Here is a 20,124-nt window from a genome sequence, read left to right on the forward strand (position 1 = left end):
ACAGTAATAAAGTGGACTTCAGTAGAAGATTATATGTTGGACTACTGTTGCAGTCAAAATTACAGTAATAAAGTGGACTTCAGTAGAAGATTATATGTTGGATTACTGTTGCTGTCAAAATTACAGTAATAAAGTGGATTTCAGTAGAAGATTATATGTTGATTACTGTTGTAGTCAAAATTACAGTAATAAAGTGGATTACAGTAGAAGATTATACGTTGGATTACTGTTGTAGTCAAAATTACAGTAATAAAGTGGATTACAGTAGAAGATTATACGTTGGATTACTGTTACTATCAAAATTACAGTAATAAAGTGGATTACAGTAGATTATATGTTGGATTACTATTGCTGTCATACAAGTTAAAATTTATTAAAATAGAGGACAATAATTAGAAAGGTGGCTTTTTATTAGGGGCAATATGGTATGTAACTTTGTAATATACTTAGAACTGTTCATTTTGGAAGATAAAGTCATAAGGTTCTTAAAATCTAAGAAAAGCAGGATAAACATAAGCTACATTTGCACATCTAGATAATACCAGTGTAACACAGTCCATCTTATGAAATCTAGTGTATATACAGAGCTCTCTCGTCAAGTACAAGCTTCAACAAATAATGTATGGAAATGTTCTTTGTGAACTGGGCACAGCCATGCCTTAACTAAAGAAAATTTACATATTTACTATACTTTACATAGAAACATAAACTTTACAAAAACTAAGTGATAAAAAAAATACCATTTTTTTTATAAACACTAAGTAAAAATTATTAATTAACACTTCAAATCTTAGACTTAAAACCATTTGTAAAACAAAGTCCATGTAACACAACAGCATGCATGTATATAACTATGTCAAGTTTAAACGGTTAAATAAAAATTAACTAACCCTATTGTTGCACAAGTTGAATTACACAGAAAATATATTCTATTTACTCAAGTTTATTTTAAATGATTTTTTTTTCCTGTTATAAAAAATATACTCATATATTCTTTCACAAGATTGTATACTTACAAAATGTTTTAGACGAAAACAAACAAAATTCGTAATTTATACTTTTCATGAGAAAAATTTATGTAACATATAATAGAACTATCTGGTTCACACAAAAAAGTCAGTTTTCACAAATACACACATTGGCCAACAAAAGTTAACACATTCCTTACGAGTAAATGTATTTCAGATAGATATATTTTGGAACAATGATCAGCTGTTACCTTCTATGAAGATTTTTGTACATGCCAAATGCTTTGTGCAAAGTTAACATCCCCATACTGCACAAGCCTATTACGTAATCATCATTAGAATATATCCCCATTAGCACTAGCATTGGGACAAAGGCTCATTCTTGACAAGGCAAAAGAAATACACAAGAAGTGTGGAGAAAAAGTAGGAGAGTGTGAAGACAGGTGAGTATCTATCTGAAATACATTTTCAGGTAAGAAAAATGTTAACTTCAGAAATGTGTACTTACCTCTCTGCACAACAAAGAGCTAGAAGCCTACATTGATAATATCGTGAATATATAGAAATTCAAAAGCTGAGCTCATTTCTAAAATCATAGTGTCACATAAGGAAAACCCATGGAGCATGTCACCCACTGGGGGTTGGTAGCCTACAGGGACATCATTTGGTGAGAAATTGCATCCGTTTCATACAGGAAATACTCTTTGGCCAATAAAGGTGATAGAGCAGAAGATGCTGTTAAAAAAACCTTCTGTGTGGTGCTAGTGTCACATACATGGGTGAAATGTAAGACTGCTCAATTGTCCAATATTTATCTTTCTCAGGTGGTCAGTTGGCCATGAGTTTGTAGTGTGGCTAACATAATAAGTAAGGCTGCAACATATTGGATAAATACTTACGTAAGGTACTTACTAGAATAATCAGTTGCAGGGAGAAAATATCCTCGATCTGCATCCTGAGGCGAATGTGTGACCCATCCGTCTAGCCTAACCACCAGGAATGGCTTGGTTCATAGTCTAGTGTGGTGGCCTGTACTACACCTCCGGCCTTACTTCTCATCTACAGGTGCACCCACTCTGTCTCATACCAGTTGAATTACACCAACCCCAAAGGAACTCTCCATATCGACCTCCCCAGCAGCTTGGGACTAAAAAAGCAAGTATTCCCCCATTACTCCACTTGAAGAAGGGGGGGGGGTTCACATGCGGGGGGGGGGGGGAGAATACCAAGGAGGTGCTAGGACTGCATAATGTCACACTGATAGACAGTGCAATGGGTTACCACAAATACAGACAGCAAGCACTAGCCAGGTGTGAGAATAGGCTCATATTGGTGCAGTGTTTCTTTTTCCTGAAATGTGGTCTGGACAACAAAATAATTTACTACAAAAGCAGTCTCTTGCAGAAAATTCCTTCTCAACGATGGGCACTAAACAGGGTCAGATAAGCTTAACACTTTCTGTTATTCCTCACTTTTATGGAGTATTCCCTGTAGGTTCTATTGTCTCCACATAGATAGAGATTATTTAAGATGTTTTGAGACTTGATAAAAAAGAAAGAAAAAAAAACATCTATAAAGCTTCTATGAAAAGTGGAGAATGGCAGCTGGAGGGAGATGAAACCCAGGGTAAATGAAACTACAATGTGATGTAAGTAATGTGACACTAAAGTGTTTGGGGGTTGTCCACATTCTGCCTGTAAGATCTCATACAAGGGACATAAATGATTAGAGGTAAGAGAATCCCCAAGATGAAAAACTTGATGGGAGGACACACCAAAAATAAAATAAGTATCATCACTCATAAAAGAACAAACTAGTCGCATAAAGTGTATAAACCAAGTAGAAAGAGATAAGTTACTAAAGAAAAGAGAATCCTATGGCAAAAAAAGACATTTTCAATCACCTGAAAAGGGTCAGTACAAAAGAAATAACAATGAACAGCCCCTACAGGACAAAGGAGACAATACGAGTTGAAACACTGTATAGGGAAGTGGAATGAAGAAAACATCCAAAGTTTTGAAGAAGTAGCAGTAGTCAGGAAGAAGATTAATCTGTCCCTGCAGTAAATAACGTGAGGCATCAAAAAAAAAAAAGAAGTGACAACTTTGGTTCCTGCAAGTGGCAAGGAGAATAAAATATGTCTGAAGCATATAAAAAGAGATTGAACCCCTCCAAGTACAGAGCCTCCTTTGCCAAAGATGTAGAGTCTAAAACTGAAGACCAAAAGAGTAGGAATTAGATGCTGAAAGGAGTTGAAAAAGCAATGATGATAGGACTCCCATATTGGGAGACATTTCCCTGAAAACACTAAAGAATGGTAATATCATTCTTTGTGAAGGTTCCAGTCTAGGTGAGATAGTCAATCTGCCACCAGGCCCTAAACTCCTGAAAACTGAACAAATAAGTAAGTCTAGAGAAAGGAAAACAGAAATCCTAAGGAGGAGTGCTTTCCTGCTGGTGGATGGAAAAAAGCAAACAGAAGAGGTGTCTGAAAAGATTATGATAGGAAAACCAGACAGACAAGAGAGAAGATGATGTCAAACCTGCTGAACAGCCAACATCTCAGGGATGTAGATATAGAAAAAAAACTCTTCTTTGGAAATGGATCAATGTCCAGCACTGCACCCTATCTGAACAGAGGTATTGGTTGACAGGTTTTATTTGTAGGTTAAGTTGTCATCAAGCACAAAACCACATAATATGCTACCTGTGCACTCACCATGGTATGAAAACTCACAAGTAAGAGCATTACAAGCCCTGAGTGAGCAACCACAACAGCAAGAGGTGAAAAGACAATGGTGCTCCAGATGTACTGAATGGCCAGAATCCATTGAAGGAAATGAGAGGCTCAAGAGACGAAAGAATCCCCAAAAGAAACAAATCTACACATGCAGGAAATTAATGAGACATAAAACCCTTAGTGTTGGAACCTCCATGTCTTATATGTAAAAGAGGAGGCTCAGATGGCCCTGCATACAAATTGAAAAAGACCCCTAACTTAATGAGCATGATGTGGTCAAGACTGAATTGGAGAGTTAAACCAACTACCTCAAATGATATGACTCCTGAAGGAGAAGAGATGTTGTAACAGTGAAAACTTAACTGGGTAGGGCAAACAAAGGTCAAACATCCATAGAGTAGTGGAACAGTAGAATTCAGGAGTGTAACCTCAGAGCAAAACACCCCTGGACTCAAAGGAAAAAGGCTATGAATTGAATGTTTGACTATTGTGAATGAACCAAAGAAAGTATATCAGGTGAACAAATCAAGATGTGGATAAAGTGTCTGAAACCTCAATCCAGGTAAAGCATGTCCTGAAAAAGTACCACAGAGTGAGAAAACTGTCCATCTTGAACCAAGGAAAAACAAATTTGGTTAAAGTAGGAAATATCTACAACAGGACATCAACATCCTATCTTTGTGGGAACAATAGAAAGACAGGAATAAAAACTTGAAATGAGGTAAAGAAATTGTTCCATGGCATTCTAATCAGATAAGATGTAGAGTGGAAGGACAAAGGAAGAACCCTGAGAAAATACCTGAGTAACCCAGTAGTCTGTGGCAAAGGTAGCTACAGATGTACAAAGAGGGAGAGCTGAGCACCACCAGACTGGAATGGTAGCTCCAGAAACATGTCACCTCCAAGATCCATGACAGTCAGCCCTCAGATAGTGTGGATGTTGGATAGTAACGAGAGGACTATGAACAAAAGAAGGGATGATCCCATAATGCTATAGAAGATGAGGAACCTGGTGAGGTCATCTGGTTAAAAAAAAAAAGCAAGAAACAAAGTAAGAAATGATGACTACTGACAAGCTGCATCACTTTAAAATTCCAACATATAAGAAATACTAAAAAAAAACTCATCACAAAGAAAGATACAACACAGATGTCCCAAAATTACAAATGTGATTATATCAAAAAATCAAACTGAAGATAATCCAAAGTTCTAACTGAAATGTTTAAAAGTTTATATCTTTCTTTCTCTTAATCAAGAAATTAAGGAAAGGAAGATTACCCTATTAATGGTAATGAAAATTTAAAATAATAAGAGCAAAAATTCCTCTAATTTCTAAGAAAAAACACAGCTGAACAAAGCAATGCTGCAGAAAGAATAAGCCTTTGTTCATATGTTAATGCTCATGTGAATTACTGCACCTGGAAGATAAGTCACCCTTCTAGTAGTGGAGGGTTATAGTCTAATGATGATTATATCACAGGATGGCACAGTACACATTAATATATATAGCAAGTGAAAGCTTCATTCAAGGTATGTGGCAAGCACAAAAATTTTGATAGCAGTAATAAAAATTGATAGTTCTTTGTTGTTCAGAGAGTTATGTAAATATACATTCCTGAAGTGATATTTTAAAGTAACTAACATTTTTCTAACTCACCTTGCTGTTCAAGTGCTACTGGTTGGTAAACCAATGCTTTCTCTGAATTCTGCTGGTACTTATTTTCCCTATGAGCTTCTCTACCTGGTAAATTACTATAAACAAGTGGCCTTGGTTTGGGAGGTCTACCACGCTTTCTTCTAACTGATGAATTGAAAAACTGAAACCTTCTTCCAAGCACACGTGGATTGGAAATTTGATCTCTACCAAGATGCACTGGAAAACTGCCTGAATGGTAGTTCAAAGACTTTCCTCTTTTCTTTTCAGTAAAATTTACAGATCCCTTTTTCAAACAGGCTTGTACATAATTTCCTGCTTGTAATGGCTTATCAGCTAAATTATCAGAAGCCAATAAAGAACAATGTTCATTAATTTTTAGTGAACTTGATGCACCCTCCGTTTCATACGAGAGGTGACGAAGTGCTTGTGCTACAGAACTGGCAATGCCTTGGGTGGCATTATCTTCTTCATCTGATGAAAATGATGGTGCTTCAGGATTGGGAACAACCATTTTTTGAAGGTCTGAGCTATCAAAGAACAGAGAAGAATCCCCAGTCAGATTTCCTGTGACTGGAGACAAGCTGCGGTCTTTCCCACAGGAATCTTTATCATTTTTTCTTGACACAGACAGTCCAACTGAATCATACATACAGAAGTGTTCTCCTGAAGCATTTGATGAGAAAGACCCATGGAAAGAACGTCCTCTTCCTCTTCCCCTCCGACCACGTACTCTTCCACGACTAATTCCTCTTTTTCCAAAGGGAGTGTTTGCTGAGATGTCTTCTGTTTTATCTGTGAGAAAACTGAGAAAACTTTTAAAGAAACCACCAAATGCTCCAGGTTTTCCACACTCTGACTTTTTATCTGACTTAATTGGAAAATCAAGAAACCCAAAGTCATCTGCAATACCTGGAATGGATTTATTATTTTTATCTTGATCCACAGACGATTCTGGAAGAGAGGAACTTACATTAACAGAACATGGCTGATATCTAGCCTCAGATGTAGATGCTTCACTCTGGTTAACATTTTTCTCAAAGGACTTGCTAAGATCACCTGTTTCCAAGTTCCAATCCTGACAAAGTTCTTGGCAATCTGAATTATTATTTCTTTTGGTAGAATTAATATGAAAAGATGACAAAATTGAGCCTGACGAATTCTGACTTAACATTTTTTTATTGTCATTTGGCAAGCCATTTGATGATTTAAGTCCCAAGTTCACACCTCTCTCATCAATGGTGAAAGCATCTTTGTGATAACCAAAGGATGAGATGTCTACTGATGACGAATGCAGAACTGAATTATTACAAGATGTGCTAATTGGAGGTTTTCCAAGAGAAGAAGTTAGATCAAAGCTATTGGAGTGAAAGAGATTATCACTTATTCCTGTTCCACCTGTATGTCCTGTACTATGTTGAAGAACTGAAAGGGAATCATCAATCCCTTCAGTAGGAATGGTTGAACGGTTGTTCTGTTCTGATGCTTCTAATGCTGAAGCTAGTTCATCTATTGAAACACGAAGTGCTTCTTGATCAGCTTCCCTCTGTAAAGTAGACATTGTTACATCCATGGGTACTGACTGAGCTCCTTGTTCACTGAAACTAAAACTGTTATGTTGATCACTAGTAGGGTTTAAAGATGATGATATTCCTGGAAAAGTATCTTTTGGGAAATGTACTGAACTATCCTGGAAAGCTGCAACAGGAATGTCTAAATCTGAATGCTGGTAAGAGCTACCAAATTGTAATGACCATTTACTCACACCAGAGGATGGATTTCCTGAATGATATGGAGGTAAGTTCTCAGCTGATGATCTTTTCTGGCTGGAAATTGGCATTTGTGTATGAGAAGTTTGAGAAAAATGGTGTTCATTAATATCGCTCTGTATAAGTGAATTACTTAAAGACCTCTGTGTATGAGCCCAATTCTTCTGTGCTTCTTTTAGCTGCATATAATCTTCTGAAGTGAGTTCCCAAGCTGGACTCTTTTTGGTTTTACGTTTCTTGAAGTTCTTTCTACCTTTTGGTCTTCCTCTTTTACCAGGTTTTCTTTCAAATCCAGTCATCTCAAAATTATTTGACCGATTAGCAATTGGCTCAGGTGTTTCATCAAAATCATAAACTTTCATCCTGTCTTCAGCTGACATTAAGTTAGTAAACTCCTGCATATGTGAACGAAGTGGCTGTGGTCCATTCAATATGGAATTCATTTGCATATTTGCTGACTGTGATCTTGCTTCTTCCATTCCAAGTGCTGTATTCATTGAACAAAGAGGAGAATTTTGATCATCTGCCCTAATATTTTGCTGTACCATATTGAGATCCTCTTCCATTAGATTTCTGGAAGTGCTAACACAATTTTGGCTTTCTGAACCAAGAGGAGTACTGACAACATCAAGAACACAGTTGTCTTCTACATTATGAGAATGAATTGGATTTTGCAGCTGGTCAAAGAATGCCTGTTCACTCATATCCAGATGATTGCTTTCAACTGAAGATTGAGAAATTGCTGTATGCTCCCCATTATAATGAGATTTTGGAGAAGGAGAAGGATCACTATGAGTTGTGGAAAAGTTGGTTTGATTTGAATTTATGGTGCCAGCTTGAGTAATAACAGAAGAGTATATGGCAGTGGCATCCTCCTGACTAGAAACAAAAGAGTTGGGAACATAAGCTTGCCCAACAGACACTGAAGGAGAAGGGTGTACAGGTGTTGGAGCTTGTGTTGGTGTGCTCATTGGTGGGTATGTTGATTGCATAATTGGTGAAGTGTTCTGGTTCATATTTTGTGGGCTATATTCTTGTGTTGCTGATCCTGAAGAACAGTGGCTTTTTGATGACGGAGGTGCAGAAGATGCAAATGGTGAATGCCCTTGCATATTATTTCCAAAATTAAAAATATGCTCTTGATTAAATTCAGGACTACTACCAAGCTGGTGTTCTGAAGAATGTGTTGAATGAATACTTTGAACGTTTTGGGACAAGAGTGTTTCTCCATTAGCAGTAGTACTTTCTGAACCAGCACCAGAACTACTGGCTAAGGTGTTCTGTCTCTGAGACTGAATATGTTGAAACTGAGGGCTTACTATTACACTTGGTGTCGGTAAAAAAGACTCTTTATCAGTTGTGGCACCTGACATTTTTTGTTCTGTCTGTGTATTGTATACATTTTGTTTTTCCATGTGAAGATCTAAAGGAGCATAAGCTGAACTAGAATAAACTGGCTGAGAAATTGAGTCATGGGATACTTGAATCATTGAATTAGAAGAATAAGCACGAAAATCTGGTTTAGAAGTATACAAGTCCGCCATACTATTCAAGTAGGAATCTACTTGTCTGTTCATTGAAGTAGAGTGAGTATTCTGAGAATCTATTAAAGAGGAAGGAGGACGAGCAGGTGAAGGTAAAATATTCCTGTATGTCTGAGCTAAGTCTTGGTCAATCAATGGTCCTCCAATGGATCTTCTAGGAGACTTGCTAACTTGAGGCTGAACTTTATCATTATTATTTTCAACTCCAATTGATCTTGGCATAACTGCTTCTGATGCAAAAGACCCAAATGGATTTCCAGCAGAACTAACAATATTTGAATGTCTCCAAGAAGCAGCTGCCATGTGTGGATTGAAAAGAGCTCCTGATCCAAGTCCAGTGGCTCCTGTCATGGCTACTGCCATGTTAGCTCCAGCAGTCATGTGATTTGGAGTCATTCCACGATGTGCAAATCCCCCTCGTAGATCACTCAAATCTGGTTCTTTGTGAGCTGCTTTTAAAAACCCTGCTCCAGTTGGCAGTCCTGTAAAATGACTTTTTGCAGCAGCTGATTGAAACTGAGCAGAAAGAAGATTATGTTCATATCCAGGAGGCAAAATACTGGCAGAACTGAATGATGTATCAACATGATTAGAAGGTTGTGGAGGGTTTAACCCTGGATGAGGTGTTAAGAAAAAAGGATGAGGTGTTGTTCCAGCACCGTAACCTCCAACATGGTCTTGGCGTGAAAATGTAGATGACAATCCTAACTCATTCAGCTGTGCCTGTTGGGAAAATGAAGCAGCAGCAGGACTTACAGCACTACCAAGTCTAGAATAATGTTGTGTGTATGCAGACCATGTAGCTGGATCCATTATTCCTTCACTAGATAATGGGGAACCACTAATATTCTAATGTGGACCTAGAAAAGAAAAAATTATATTAATGATCTTTAACATATGTTTTTAAGTAGTACTTTCAACAAGAACAGTTACTTTAATGAAAACAGAATTTTGATGAAATAATATAAATTAAAATTAATATGACAATCTATATATATATATATATATATATATATGTCTACCTCTACACAGTTTTTGAGGTTCATAGCCTAATCAAATACAAAGCTTTGTGAAGATTATGCCAATAAGAAATTGTATAATAAAATCATGGTTGCTACTAATACAAATACTGATTCAATAATTATGGGAGATTTTAATTTTAGATATAATGATTGGAACTGTATGTAGTCAAATAATGAAGAAGGGATATTTTTTGAAGCAATTCAGGATGGTTTCCTATGCCAGGTAGGGAATGCTATTTTTGATTTACTTTTCATCAGTAATAAGGATATTATTGCAAGAACAGAAGTAAGGGAAAAACTAGGAAAGAGTGATCATAGCATAACTATATTTGATGTTTTGCTAAACATTCAGATAAAAATTAATGATATTTTAATTACTTATTTTCAAGAGACCAAATTCTGAAGCAAATAGATAAGATTTATCATTAATGAATTAGGATAATGAGTTAAAAAGTGATGAATTTGAGAATTTTTAAAAAAAATATAGCTTTTAATTTAAGATAGAAATACTCCTAAAAAATGGATAACAGAGAAAATCACATAACTGGCTTACTGATGATATAAAGGAGAAAATCAGGGATAAATGGCAAAAGTTTAAATTTAAAAATAGATTAGAAGATTGATGGAACTATAGGAAAGCTAGAAATCCAAAAAGGACTTATGAAAAGCAGCTGTGTAATAATGGTAACATTAATAGTAAGGATTTTAAATATATTAAACCATTCACTGTGGCTGGGAAATATACATCCCAGCCATAGTAAAAGGGTTAAGTAAGCCAAATTTTAAAATGAGGTTTTGGACTGCAAAGGATGCTGACAACAAGACTTTGTTTAAGACTACGAAATGGTTTTTAAATGTTTTATAAGAGAAGATATCAGCAGTATTCACAATCCTGAGCATTCTACGGGAAGTATTGGAACTGACCTGTATCATGTAGATATTAATCCCAATGATGGTGAGTAGAAATAATATGAGATTAAAGATATATAAAGCACCGATTTTTCCAGGGAATTAAAGGTCAAAGATCAGATACATAAACCTTTATCTTTCATTATTGGTAGGTCAGTAGATGGATTTTTTTTCAATGATTCTAAGAAATTAAAGCAAAAGTACAGATGAATGTATAATAGCATTACTTCTTATCAGAACAATGGAAAGGGTGTTGACCTGTGAACTAAGATTTTCAAAAATCTTTTGATACGGTGCTACACAAATGATGAGCTAATAAAATCCCACTGGTAGGGGCAAGGAAAAGACTAGTTATGTAGTTTGTAGAAAACAAAAGGTTCCTATTAATGCAGTCAGTAAAACTGAATACTTGTTACTAATAGCATGCCTCAGGGTTAAGCACTTTGGTTTTTCTTATTTACATTAATAATGCTGATATACTAAATAATTAAAGTTTGGTAAGTAATTGGTAAGTTGGACAAATATATGTCATTTGACCTTTGATTACATTAAGTGCAAGTCACCATAATTTGGATCACAGATTCAATAAACAAGGGAACTTAATCAACAGCATGATTGAAAAAATTATATTGGAAGCGTGGTAGAAAATTCACTGAAGCCATCAAAGCAGTGTTTTGTTGCTAGTAGTAAAAGTACTAGAATTTTAGAGTGTATCTATAGGCTATTTAAATAAAAAAAAAAAAGATGGACAATTAACTCAGAAGCACTAAGATATTTACACTATAGTGTGCAGACTACAGAGATACTATCATTATCACCATTTTAATTTGTTTATTTGCAATTGGTGCCATTTATTATAAATAATGCCTTTCAACTAATAAAGTACAAAATACTATTACATAATGTTTTGGGGGCAAATATAATCGGAATGAAATAAATTCCAACAATCAAAACTAGCACAATTATAACCTAAATTTAAGGTACTCTTTTGGAACACACAACTTATTAAATTATTATTATTTACTGAACAAAAACGTGGATAGATATAAATTATTTAGCAAGAAATTATGTTTTAGTAAATCATTAAAACAGTGATGATGATAGTATCAGTGTAGACTGCATGCAATAGTGTAAATATTTTTGTAGACCACACGGTATAGTAGCACCCAATTAAATGTCATAAATAATTGTCACATAAAATAATATTACTTAAAACTATGATTAAATTGATTAACATCATAAAATTAATCATCTAATCAAAGTCAGTGTTTTTGTCTACTACCATTTCCAATTTTTACAAATATACAAGTAATCAAAATATTGCAAATATGACTTCACATTATTTTGGATTAATTCAAGTTTGTTCAGCTTAAACTATTACTGTCACGACTCAAAATGAACAACTAATCAAAACTGGCTATCCAATTTTCAAGTGAGAATAATTGATTAAACAAATGTAATTGATTAATGAGTCAGATGATTAATTAATTACCAAATGCCACTAATCATCCAGATCTAATTACAAATCAAAATTAGTAAATCTCACTGCATAAATCACTAGTTAAGCCTCACTTGGAATACTTGTGTACAGTTTGATCAGTTAAGGTTTCACCTGGACAGTATTTATTGACCTGTGACCCAGTAGCATTTATCAAGCCTTAAAAAATCCAGTTTTAAGTAAAAATCATAAGCAACACCAAAAAGCTTATCTAAAGTATTTGAGAAAGGGATTTCAGCTATCTTATTAAAAGTATGTTATTTAGTATTTTATATGTACATTCCACTATTATGTTGTTTAATCCTAACATTCTACACCATCTGAAACAAAAGGAAAAAAATTTGCTTTTAGGATAAACAGAGGTGCTGTTTAATGTCAACATTGACACTTAATTTATTATGTTATATTTTACCTTATCCTTGTATTGTTCCAGAGTATGTACAAATGGGTATTGTTGCTGTCACATGATCTAAAAAATGAAATAGTACTAAAGAGATATATGATTCAGAACTTGCGAGGCTTAATATCCAATGATGATGAATCATAGAAAAATGGCTGCAGCAGATGAAAGTTCAAAAGCTTCTTCACAGAAGAATGATGTTAGTTTTGCTCTTTAACAGATGAGTGGCTTGATAATGATGGTCTTAAAACCTGGATTTTGAAAGACCGCAATGAAGCAACTTCAGCAAAATACAAAGTATGCCATACTTCATTTACAGTTAAAACATAATGGTATAGCAGTTGTAAAAGATAGGCTTATGGGGAATTTCATAACTTTGTTCTGAATAACAAAGAACTCCTGAAAGTAGCTAAATCAAATGTATCTATTATGGCCTGCAAGTTTAATTGCACATGCACAAACATATATAAAATGTCCAAGTCTGATCTGTGGAAAAAGGTGACAACCATATTCGATCTTCTTATCTAAGGAATGTTATTAACTCATCAGAAAGGGTTCTGAAGAGGTCTACTACGATGATTTCAGAAATGGGTTATCTTAGAGGGTTAAAATCTCTTAAGTTTCTCTTTGGAACAGGAGGGTAAAATGTGATCTTATTGAAGTGTCAATATTATCCAAGGACAAATAGGATAAAAGACCACTTACTTCGTTTGAGTTATATTCTAAAGATAAAAGAATGAAAGGACAACACAGACTAGATAGGATGCAAGGATCAAACCAGACTCCCAAAACATGGAGAAGTCACTTGTGTATTCACAATGTGAAATACCATCCAATACATATGCACATGTCATTTGAAGCATTAAATTATGATTAATGTATTTTTTTAATTTACAAACTTTTTTTTCTTAAGAATCTAAGGAAATGGTAAATACTGTCTAAAAAAATCTCTATCACTTCATGCCACTAGTAATAAATGACATGACTTTCAAAGTTGTTTATTGTGCATAAGATATTAACAAATCATATCACAAAATAATCTGATAAATTAGTTTTGTATGGTTGTTGCATCAAGTAAAATTACAGAAAAATGAGTGATAAGAGGCAGTCATTTACAGATGAAAAGTTAAAAGTAAGTTGTTTCTTTAACAAGGACCATACTTGATTTTGTAAAGCAATTTACTTTAAAGTTAACTATTTGTTTCATAATATAATGAATCTGCAACCTGAACGATGCAGAGTGATTTCGGTAATAAACACTGCAAGTTTTTACATCATCAGTTTGTGTAGGGCACCTCGATTCTATTAGAGATCCCATATGTTTGTGAAAACTGGCTAGCAGCTAACTACTTGTCACCTCGCCAGTCCATTTCACGCAATGCTGGCAATGAGTCAGCAACTCGGACTAAGTTTGTGCAACCAGGACACCCGGCTTACCGATTGTTAGACATTTGAGATATTCAACTTATTTATTAATATTTTTTCACAAAATATGGTACAGTTCGGTTGCATATGAATACAATAAATCTACTCTCTAGACATTTTTTTTGGCCATCAGTGTTGACCTGGTTACTGTATACTTGTGGATATTTGGAAGTAAGTTAAGTGAATTTCTTAGCAATTATATGTTAAACTTCATTTAAACTTTTACTAATCTAAAAAAATATTCTAGAATATCAAATATTTGTAGCAATAGGAAATACAACAAAATAAACTTAAGATTCCAAAGTAACATGGCATACTACAAAATAATGAAGCACTTAGAATTAATATTTATGTACACTTAAAGTTAAATTTATTTAAGTTGTTCTTCTATTTATTAAGTGATCATGGGAACAGATTTCATATGTTCAAACAACAGTTCTGAATAGTTAGCCTTGGCCAGTAAAAATGATGAATGATTCCTGAGGGTCACCCTTTATTTTCTACTATCAAGCCTTTTTTATTGGGTATTGGACATTTCCACTTAGATTATATCTAGCATTTTGTCATGAGGATCAGGAAAATTGTGAATTTGAATGAAGTATGTGAAATCCTCCAAATGACTGAAGACAAACCTGATTAACTACTTCCCTTTCCTTTATTAAAAAATTCAATAAATTGCATGCACTTAGCTCCAAATAAAGCACAGAATATATCACAGTTGTGGGCAATTCTTAACCACGAGTATACAAAACATTATCTTTACTGTATTAACAGTTCAGCTTGACACAAACTTCATGAGGAAAAAGAAATTTAAGATTTGGTAAAGATGGGTCAGGCTTTAGGATGGTTTTATTTTTCATGACTGGCTTATGGAATGAATTGTATACACCAGCACCTTAACAAGAATTTAAAAGGAGAATTAATAATTTCCTGAAAATACAGTGTCAATTTAGATTTTTACATTTTCTCAAGGGAGGATGTGCAGGGATTGCCTTGAATAACCTAATAGTCCTTTATTGCCTATATATTATGTTCACAATGTCTTAATGTTCATATTAGTTAAATGCTCATATACATGTTTGTACTGAAAATGACAGTTAGTGAGTATATCATGAATTGATATCTTTCCATACATTTAGCGACACTGACTAACACTTTACTAACCAACAACTTAAACAGCTCAGTGAAAGTCTCTAGTATAAGTTACATTCTCCAAGAAGCAATTTAATAAAAAAAAAGCCTTATAAAAAATAAATAAAGCAATATTTGAACTGTGTAGTAATTAGAATCCTAAGAAAAAAAATGCTTATATAACAGGTTCAAATAAGAAGATCCACTGTTTACCTATTATACACAAATATAATCAACACCCATATCTACTTAAACTACTGCAATATTTTATTAAACTCCTTTTATAAAATATACATATGAAATTGTTCAAATTTACATTTGAAACTTTACAGAATGACCTACATATAAATATCTACACATAAACATAACTCAATCATATTACAAAGATAGTATGTGGCTGAAGATGTATGATTAAAATTTATCTTGGAAATAATTTTCTCCAGCTCTTCTACAGTGACAATTATATGCAGAATAGAAATGCCAGTTAAAAGCCCAAAATTTATATCTAATTGATTCATATGATTACTTTTGGTACTAGACGGCAAGATAAAATATCCTTAACACACCTCACTAAGGTTCATAATATAAATATCAAAAGATATAGTTTGTCATTAAAATGAGCAAAAACTAAAAATTTAAGAAATTCAAAATATAGTTAACTACACATCAAAATAATACAAAACATACATTTTGTTTAGTGAAGGTTAACAAACCAAATAATATTTATTCAGCTTCCCTAAACAGAAACTATTTAGAATGAATAAAAACATAGTCCACCAATAAAATTACTATACCCTTGCAATAAACAACCATCAAAAACTAACAATAAAAACACAGTTATGAAAAAACAAAATAGTTTTATCAGTAAAATGTGCAAAACAGCAACAAAAACAATCAACCACAACTAACATAGCATTCATGTGATCATGAAATCCTCTGGAAGAAAAACAATAATCAAAACATAATAATCATTCAAATCACCAAAGCATACAAACATTCAAAGTTTAGTTAACTTATTGCATCCCAAAAACAAAATTGATCCTGCATGAATGATGAAATAGAATTTATATTGTAATAAACATTACACAAAGCCTTACTGAAAGTGAAACCAGTTAATTATATTGCAATTCAAACCAAAAGAGAAGCATGTGATAATTATAAAATTAAACAAAAAACATATATTCTCAATACCACTGAAATTATTTATTTAAATAACTTACCAAGTAAAGCAGTTTTGGAACACTAGTACCACAGGCCCTAATCTGATGAAGTCAGCAAAATAAGCTCAACTATTTAAGCTTAAGTATTATTGTACTACTGACCTATTTTCTTTCACAACACTCAACAGTGACACAACTTACTATGCATTGCACTGAGTGTACATGAATAAAATAATTTTGATTCACAAAATGAAATTTTAAATTGTTTCAAGTAAGCAGTATTAAAAAACTGCCTATGTTATTTATCATACCTGAAAAGAACAAAATGGGTTTTGCCTGCAAACTAATTACATTATTGTGCTAAATACTGAAAATTAATAACTTATCAGAGAAACCCAGCATTGCGTTTAGTAATTTACAAGCTTAGTCTAAATTCTAATGACATTAGTAAGAAGCTTGAAGTTATAGTCCAATACTGCTTAACTGATACATATTTGTATAACTACAAGTCATCTACTACTAACTAACTTATGAATTAACGTGTAACTTGTTATAACCAGAAACATAGAAAAAGAGACAATTTTTAGTTTTTAGTCCTTGCTTGTGAAACTGAGTTGAAGTCTAACATCGAATCTTACCGTAATTTCTCTTTTACGTTAATACAAGGCAGTCTAACCATACTCACTACTCTCAACAGCAAAATAAATGGTCAGAAGTAAAAGAAAATGTTAAAAATACCCTAGTTTTTCTGAGTTGTCGACCAAATTTCTCTCATATCAGTTATAATTTTAAAAGATTCATCCTCCATCTTTGACTGAACGTTTTTATCCTCCCATACTCCCTCGCGAGCAAACACAATAATTATTTACGTCTTTGCCTTCACAGAGGTCGCTATAACATATTTTTGCATAACTACAGCGCCTGAGTTGGAGTGAAACATTTTTGCACTTTATAAACCGAATGAACCCAAAGACAAAAATTATTATGCAGTGAAATTATCTTGTTGACCATAAGTGTAATGTGTGTTTCAAGTTATTTTTTATTTTACTGCGTTACTATTTCTAGGTATATCTTACAATATTTTATTCATTACATTCTTGTCTTTGTTTCAACATTTACTGAAATTTATATCATCGTGTTTGCTATAGTTTAAACGATTTGGTGGGGAACGTTAGAATTTATTGAAAGTGTTGATAATTCTTGTTTTTAAATAGCTACATTTTTTGCGATAGCGTATATATATATCGTGTAAGTACTGTGTGTTTGTGTGTGTGTGATAAAAACGAAGCATAATCAAAGCATAAATAGCCCCCCCCCCCAGTGGCACACCGGCATGTCTGCGGACTTACAACGCTAGAATCCAGGTTTCGATACCCGTGGTTGGCAGAGCACGGATAACCCATTGTGTAGCTTTGTGTTTAATCACAAGCAAACAAAATCAAATAAATTTGTTCTGTAGATTTACCAAATCTCTAACCGGAATTTAAATAATTTTGCTTAATGATTTATTAATTAGTCTTTTTTCGCGTGTTACAGAGGAATTCTAATATTCCCATAAATGATGGAAGTATATTAAAGCAAACTTCATATTCATTTTTAGTATAATATAACATCTGAAACTGTCAGAACAAATCGAAAAAATAAGAGACTATCACATTAACTGGATATTTCTTTTTCAAGAATAGGATTCAAGCAAAATAACTTCCTTTTTTTTCAATAAAATCCGTTAATAGCGTGTCAGTAATCTATTGCTTATCATATTGGTGATGTAGTCTTCTGATAAGACTTTACTTTCATTGTCACAACATTTCTTGCGATTATACAATAATTAAGATACAACAAACAGAAAATAGCTAAACATAATAAAAACTGTTTAGGCATAGAAATTACAAACAAATAAGCAGATGTTTTGTTCTGATACGAATCTTTATTGTAGCATTCTAGCTGTGTAAAACTGTCTTGATTATTTAAGTGTGAAGTTTATAAATATTTCGTACTGATTTGAAATGCTGATAAGATTAGTTAATGAAGTAATAAAACTATTACTAGAGCTTTATGGTGTTTTTAAATGTTAATTTTTAGCGTACTTCTTTTACTTCTTTTTTTTTCTGTTTGGTGTGTCTCTTTTTCGTTGCAAATTACAAGACAAATATACACATACATTTATAGTTTAGCTCAACAGATGGCAGGACCATAATCTTATTTGTCCTTTCATATAGTAGTGTGAATCATCTGAATTACCTCAAATGGTAATGGATAACAATTTAAATCCTGTTAGATCGTAAAACATAGACAATAAAATCATTTTTAATAAATTTTCCTGCAAATATTGTATAAGTTAAGTGTAAATAGTGTATGAAATTCCACAAGGAATTTTATATGGAAAAAGCCTATTCGCTCATGAGGTTAGGACCAATTTATTTGTAAGTGAGCTTTGTTAAATTTGTAAATATTTAGTTCCTATTTTAAAGATGAAATATATCTTATAAACACACAAAAAGCTATGAAGAATCGTATATCCCTTATTACTGTCTTTTTGCTGAGGCGTTATGTTTTAGATAACAAAAGAAATGGTGTTTGTTTCACGGCAAGGCTATTTGCTATGCCCACCACGGGGAATCGGACAGTATTATTGCGTTGTAAGTCCATAAACTTACCGCTGCCCCATTAAGGGACACACACAAAAGAGTCTTTCTTGTTTCTTTAGTATTATGTCTAGTTTTGATAAAATATATTTGTCTTAAGACAATAGTATTAGGTTTATTGTACGTTTTAAACACTCTTTATTTATTCGGTCCCTTATGGGGTTTTTTCCGAAAAGAAAGATGTACAATGGTAGTTAAACCACACTATGTCCGCAATATCTAAGTTTGAAATATTATTAAACAATCCCAGGACGGGGAATAAAGAATGTAGTGTTTTAAAAAATTACAATAAACTTTGTCTTACTGGCACAGCGGTGTGTATGCGGATTTACAACGCTAGAAACCGGGTTTCGATACTCAAGATGGGCATAGCACAGATAGCACATCGTGTATCTTTGTGCTTAACTTCAAAACAAACAAAGTTGTCTTATGACAAATATAATTGATTCTAATTACTTTTCGTCGGTAAAAGGCGTTACACCATAACATTCAGCTTTGTTGGCCCGATACAAAGCACGTGCACATTAAAATATATATTGCTAGACGAGAGAGATTTCAACATGATGACTTGTTAATACATGCTATGTATGCTTAATACCTGTATACTCAGTTCCTAGAGAGAGGGAGATAGCAGAGTAGATAATAAGTTGATTAGTTTGTTTGTAGTTAAGCACAAAGCTACACAATGAGCTATATGTGCTGTGCCCACCACGGGTATCGAACCCATGTTTTAGTGTTATAAGCCTTCAGACTTACCGCTATGACACTGGGGGCAGATAATGAGTTCCACGGATAAATAAATGGGTAAAAATTGACTTTAAAATATTTGATCAGATAAAATTTGGTCGAACAAATAATCTTTCTTAATTATAATATATAATTGCTCATAATATATATCAAATAATAAAACTTGGATTTTAAAGAATGGTACGTTTCAATTATATCTTAATCCATTCCAACGAAATGTTTTTGAAGGAAAGTTACACGCGCTAAAAAATTTCCTTGTTTTAGAGCAAGGCCACATTAGACTATTTGTTGCGTCTACCGCATTGAATCGAATTCCAAATGTATGGGTTGTAAGTTCATAGACCAACTGCTGTTCCACCAGGAGATACTAAAATTATTAGAATTCAAACTTTATATCAAAAGTTACATTGTATCATACCTTTTACTTTCGTGAATATGATTGGCTTGAAATAACATTTATTTGATATTTTTATTTTGTCTGCGTGTTTAAAGTAATGTTGCGTCAGCGAGAT

The 20,124-nt window shown here is 33.5% G+C and overlaps 1 protein-coding gene across 1 annotated transcript in view; it reads right to left on the reverse strand.

Moving 5' to 3' along the window:
- The window catches only part of LOC106461481, a 61,404-nt gene extending 44,364 nt beyond the window's left edge, over positions 1 to 17,040 (reverse strand). The window contains exons 1-2 of the mRNA XM_022388452.1: positions 16,959 to 17,040; positions 5,366 to 9,535 (exon numbers count right to left, since the gene is read on the reverse strand). Coding sequence (XP_022244160.1) covers positions 5,366 to 9,488 — 4,123 coding nt within the window. The 5' untranslated portion in view covers positions 9,489 to 9,535; positions 16,959 to 17,040. The remainder of the gene's footprint in view (positions 1 to 5,365; positions 9,536 to 16,958) is intronic.
- Positions 17,041 to 20,124: the final 3,084 nt, after the last annotated feature.

The sequence above is a fragment of the Limulus polyphemus genome, unplaced genomic scaffold (genome assembly GCF_000517525.1).
Source record: "Limulus polyphemus unplaced genomic scaffold, Limulus_polyphemus-2.1.2 Scaffold969, whole genome shotgun sequence".
Taxonomy (NCBI): Eukaryota; Metazoa; Arthropoda; class Merostomata; order Xiphosura; family Limulidae; genus Limulus; species Limulus polyphemus.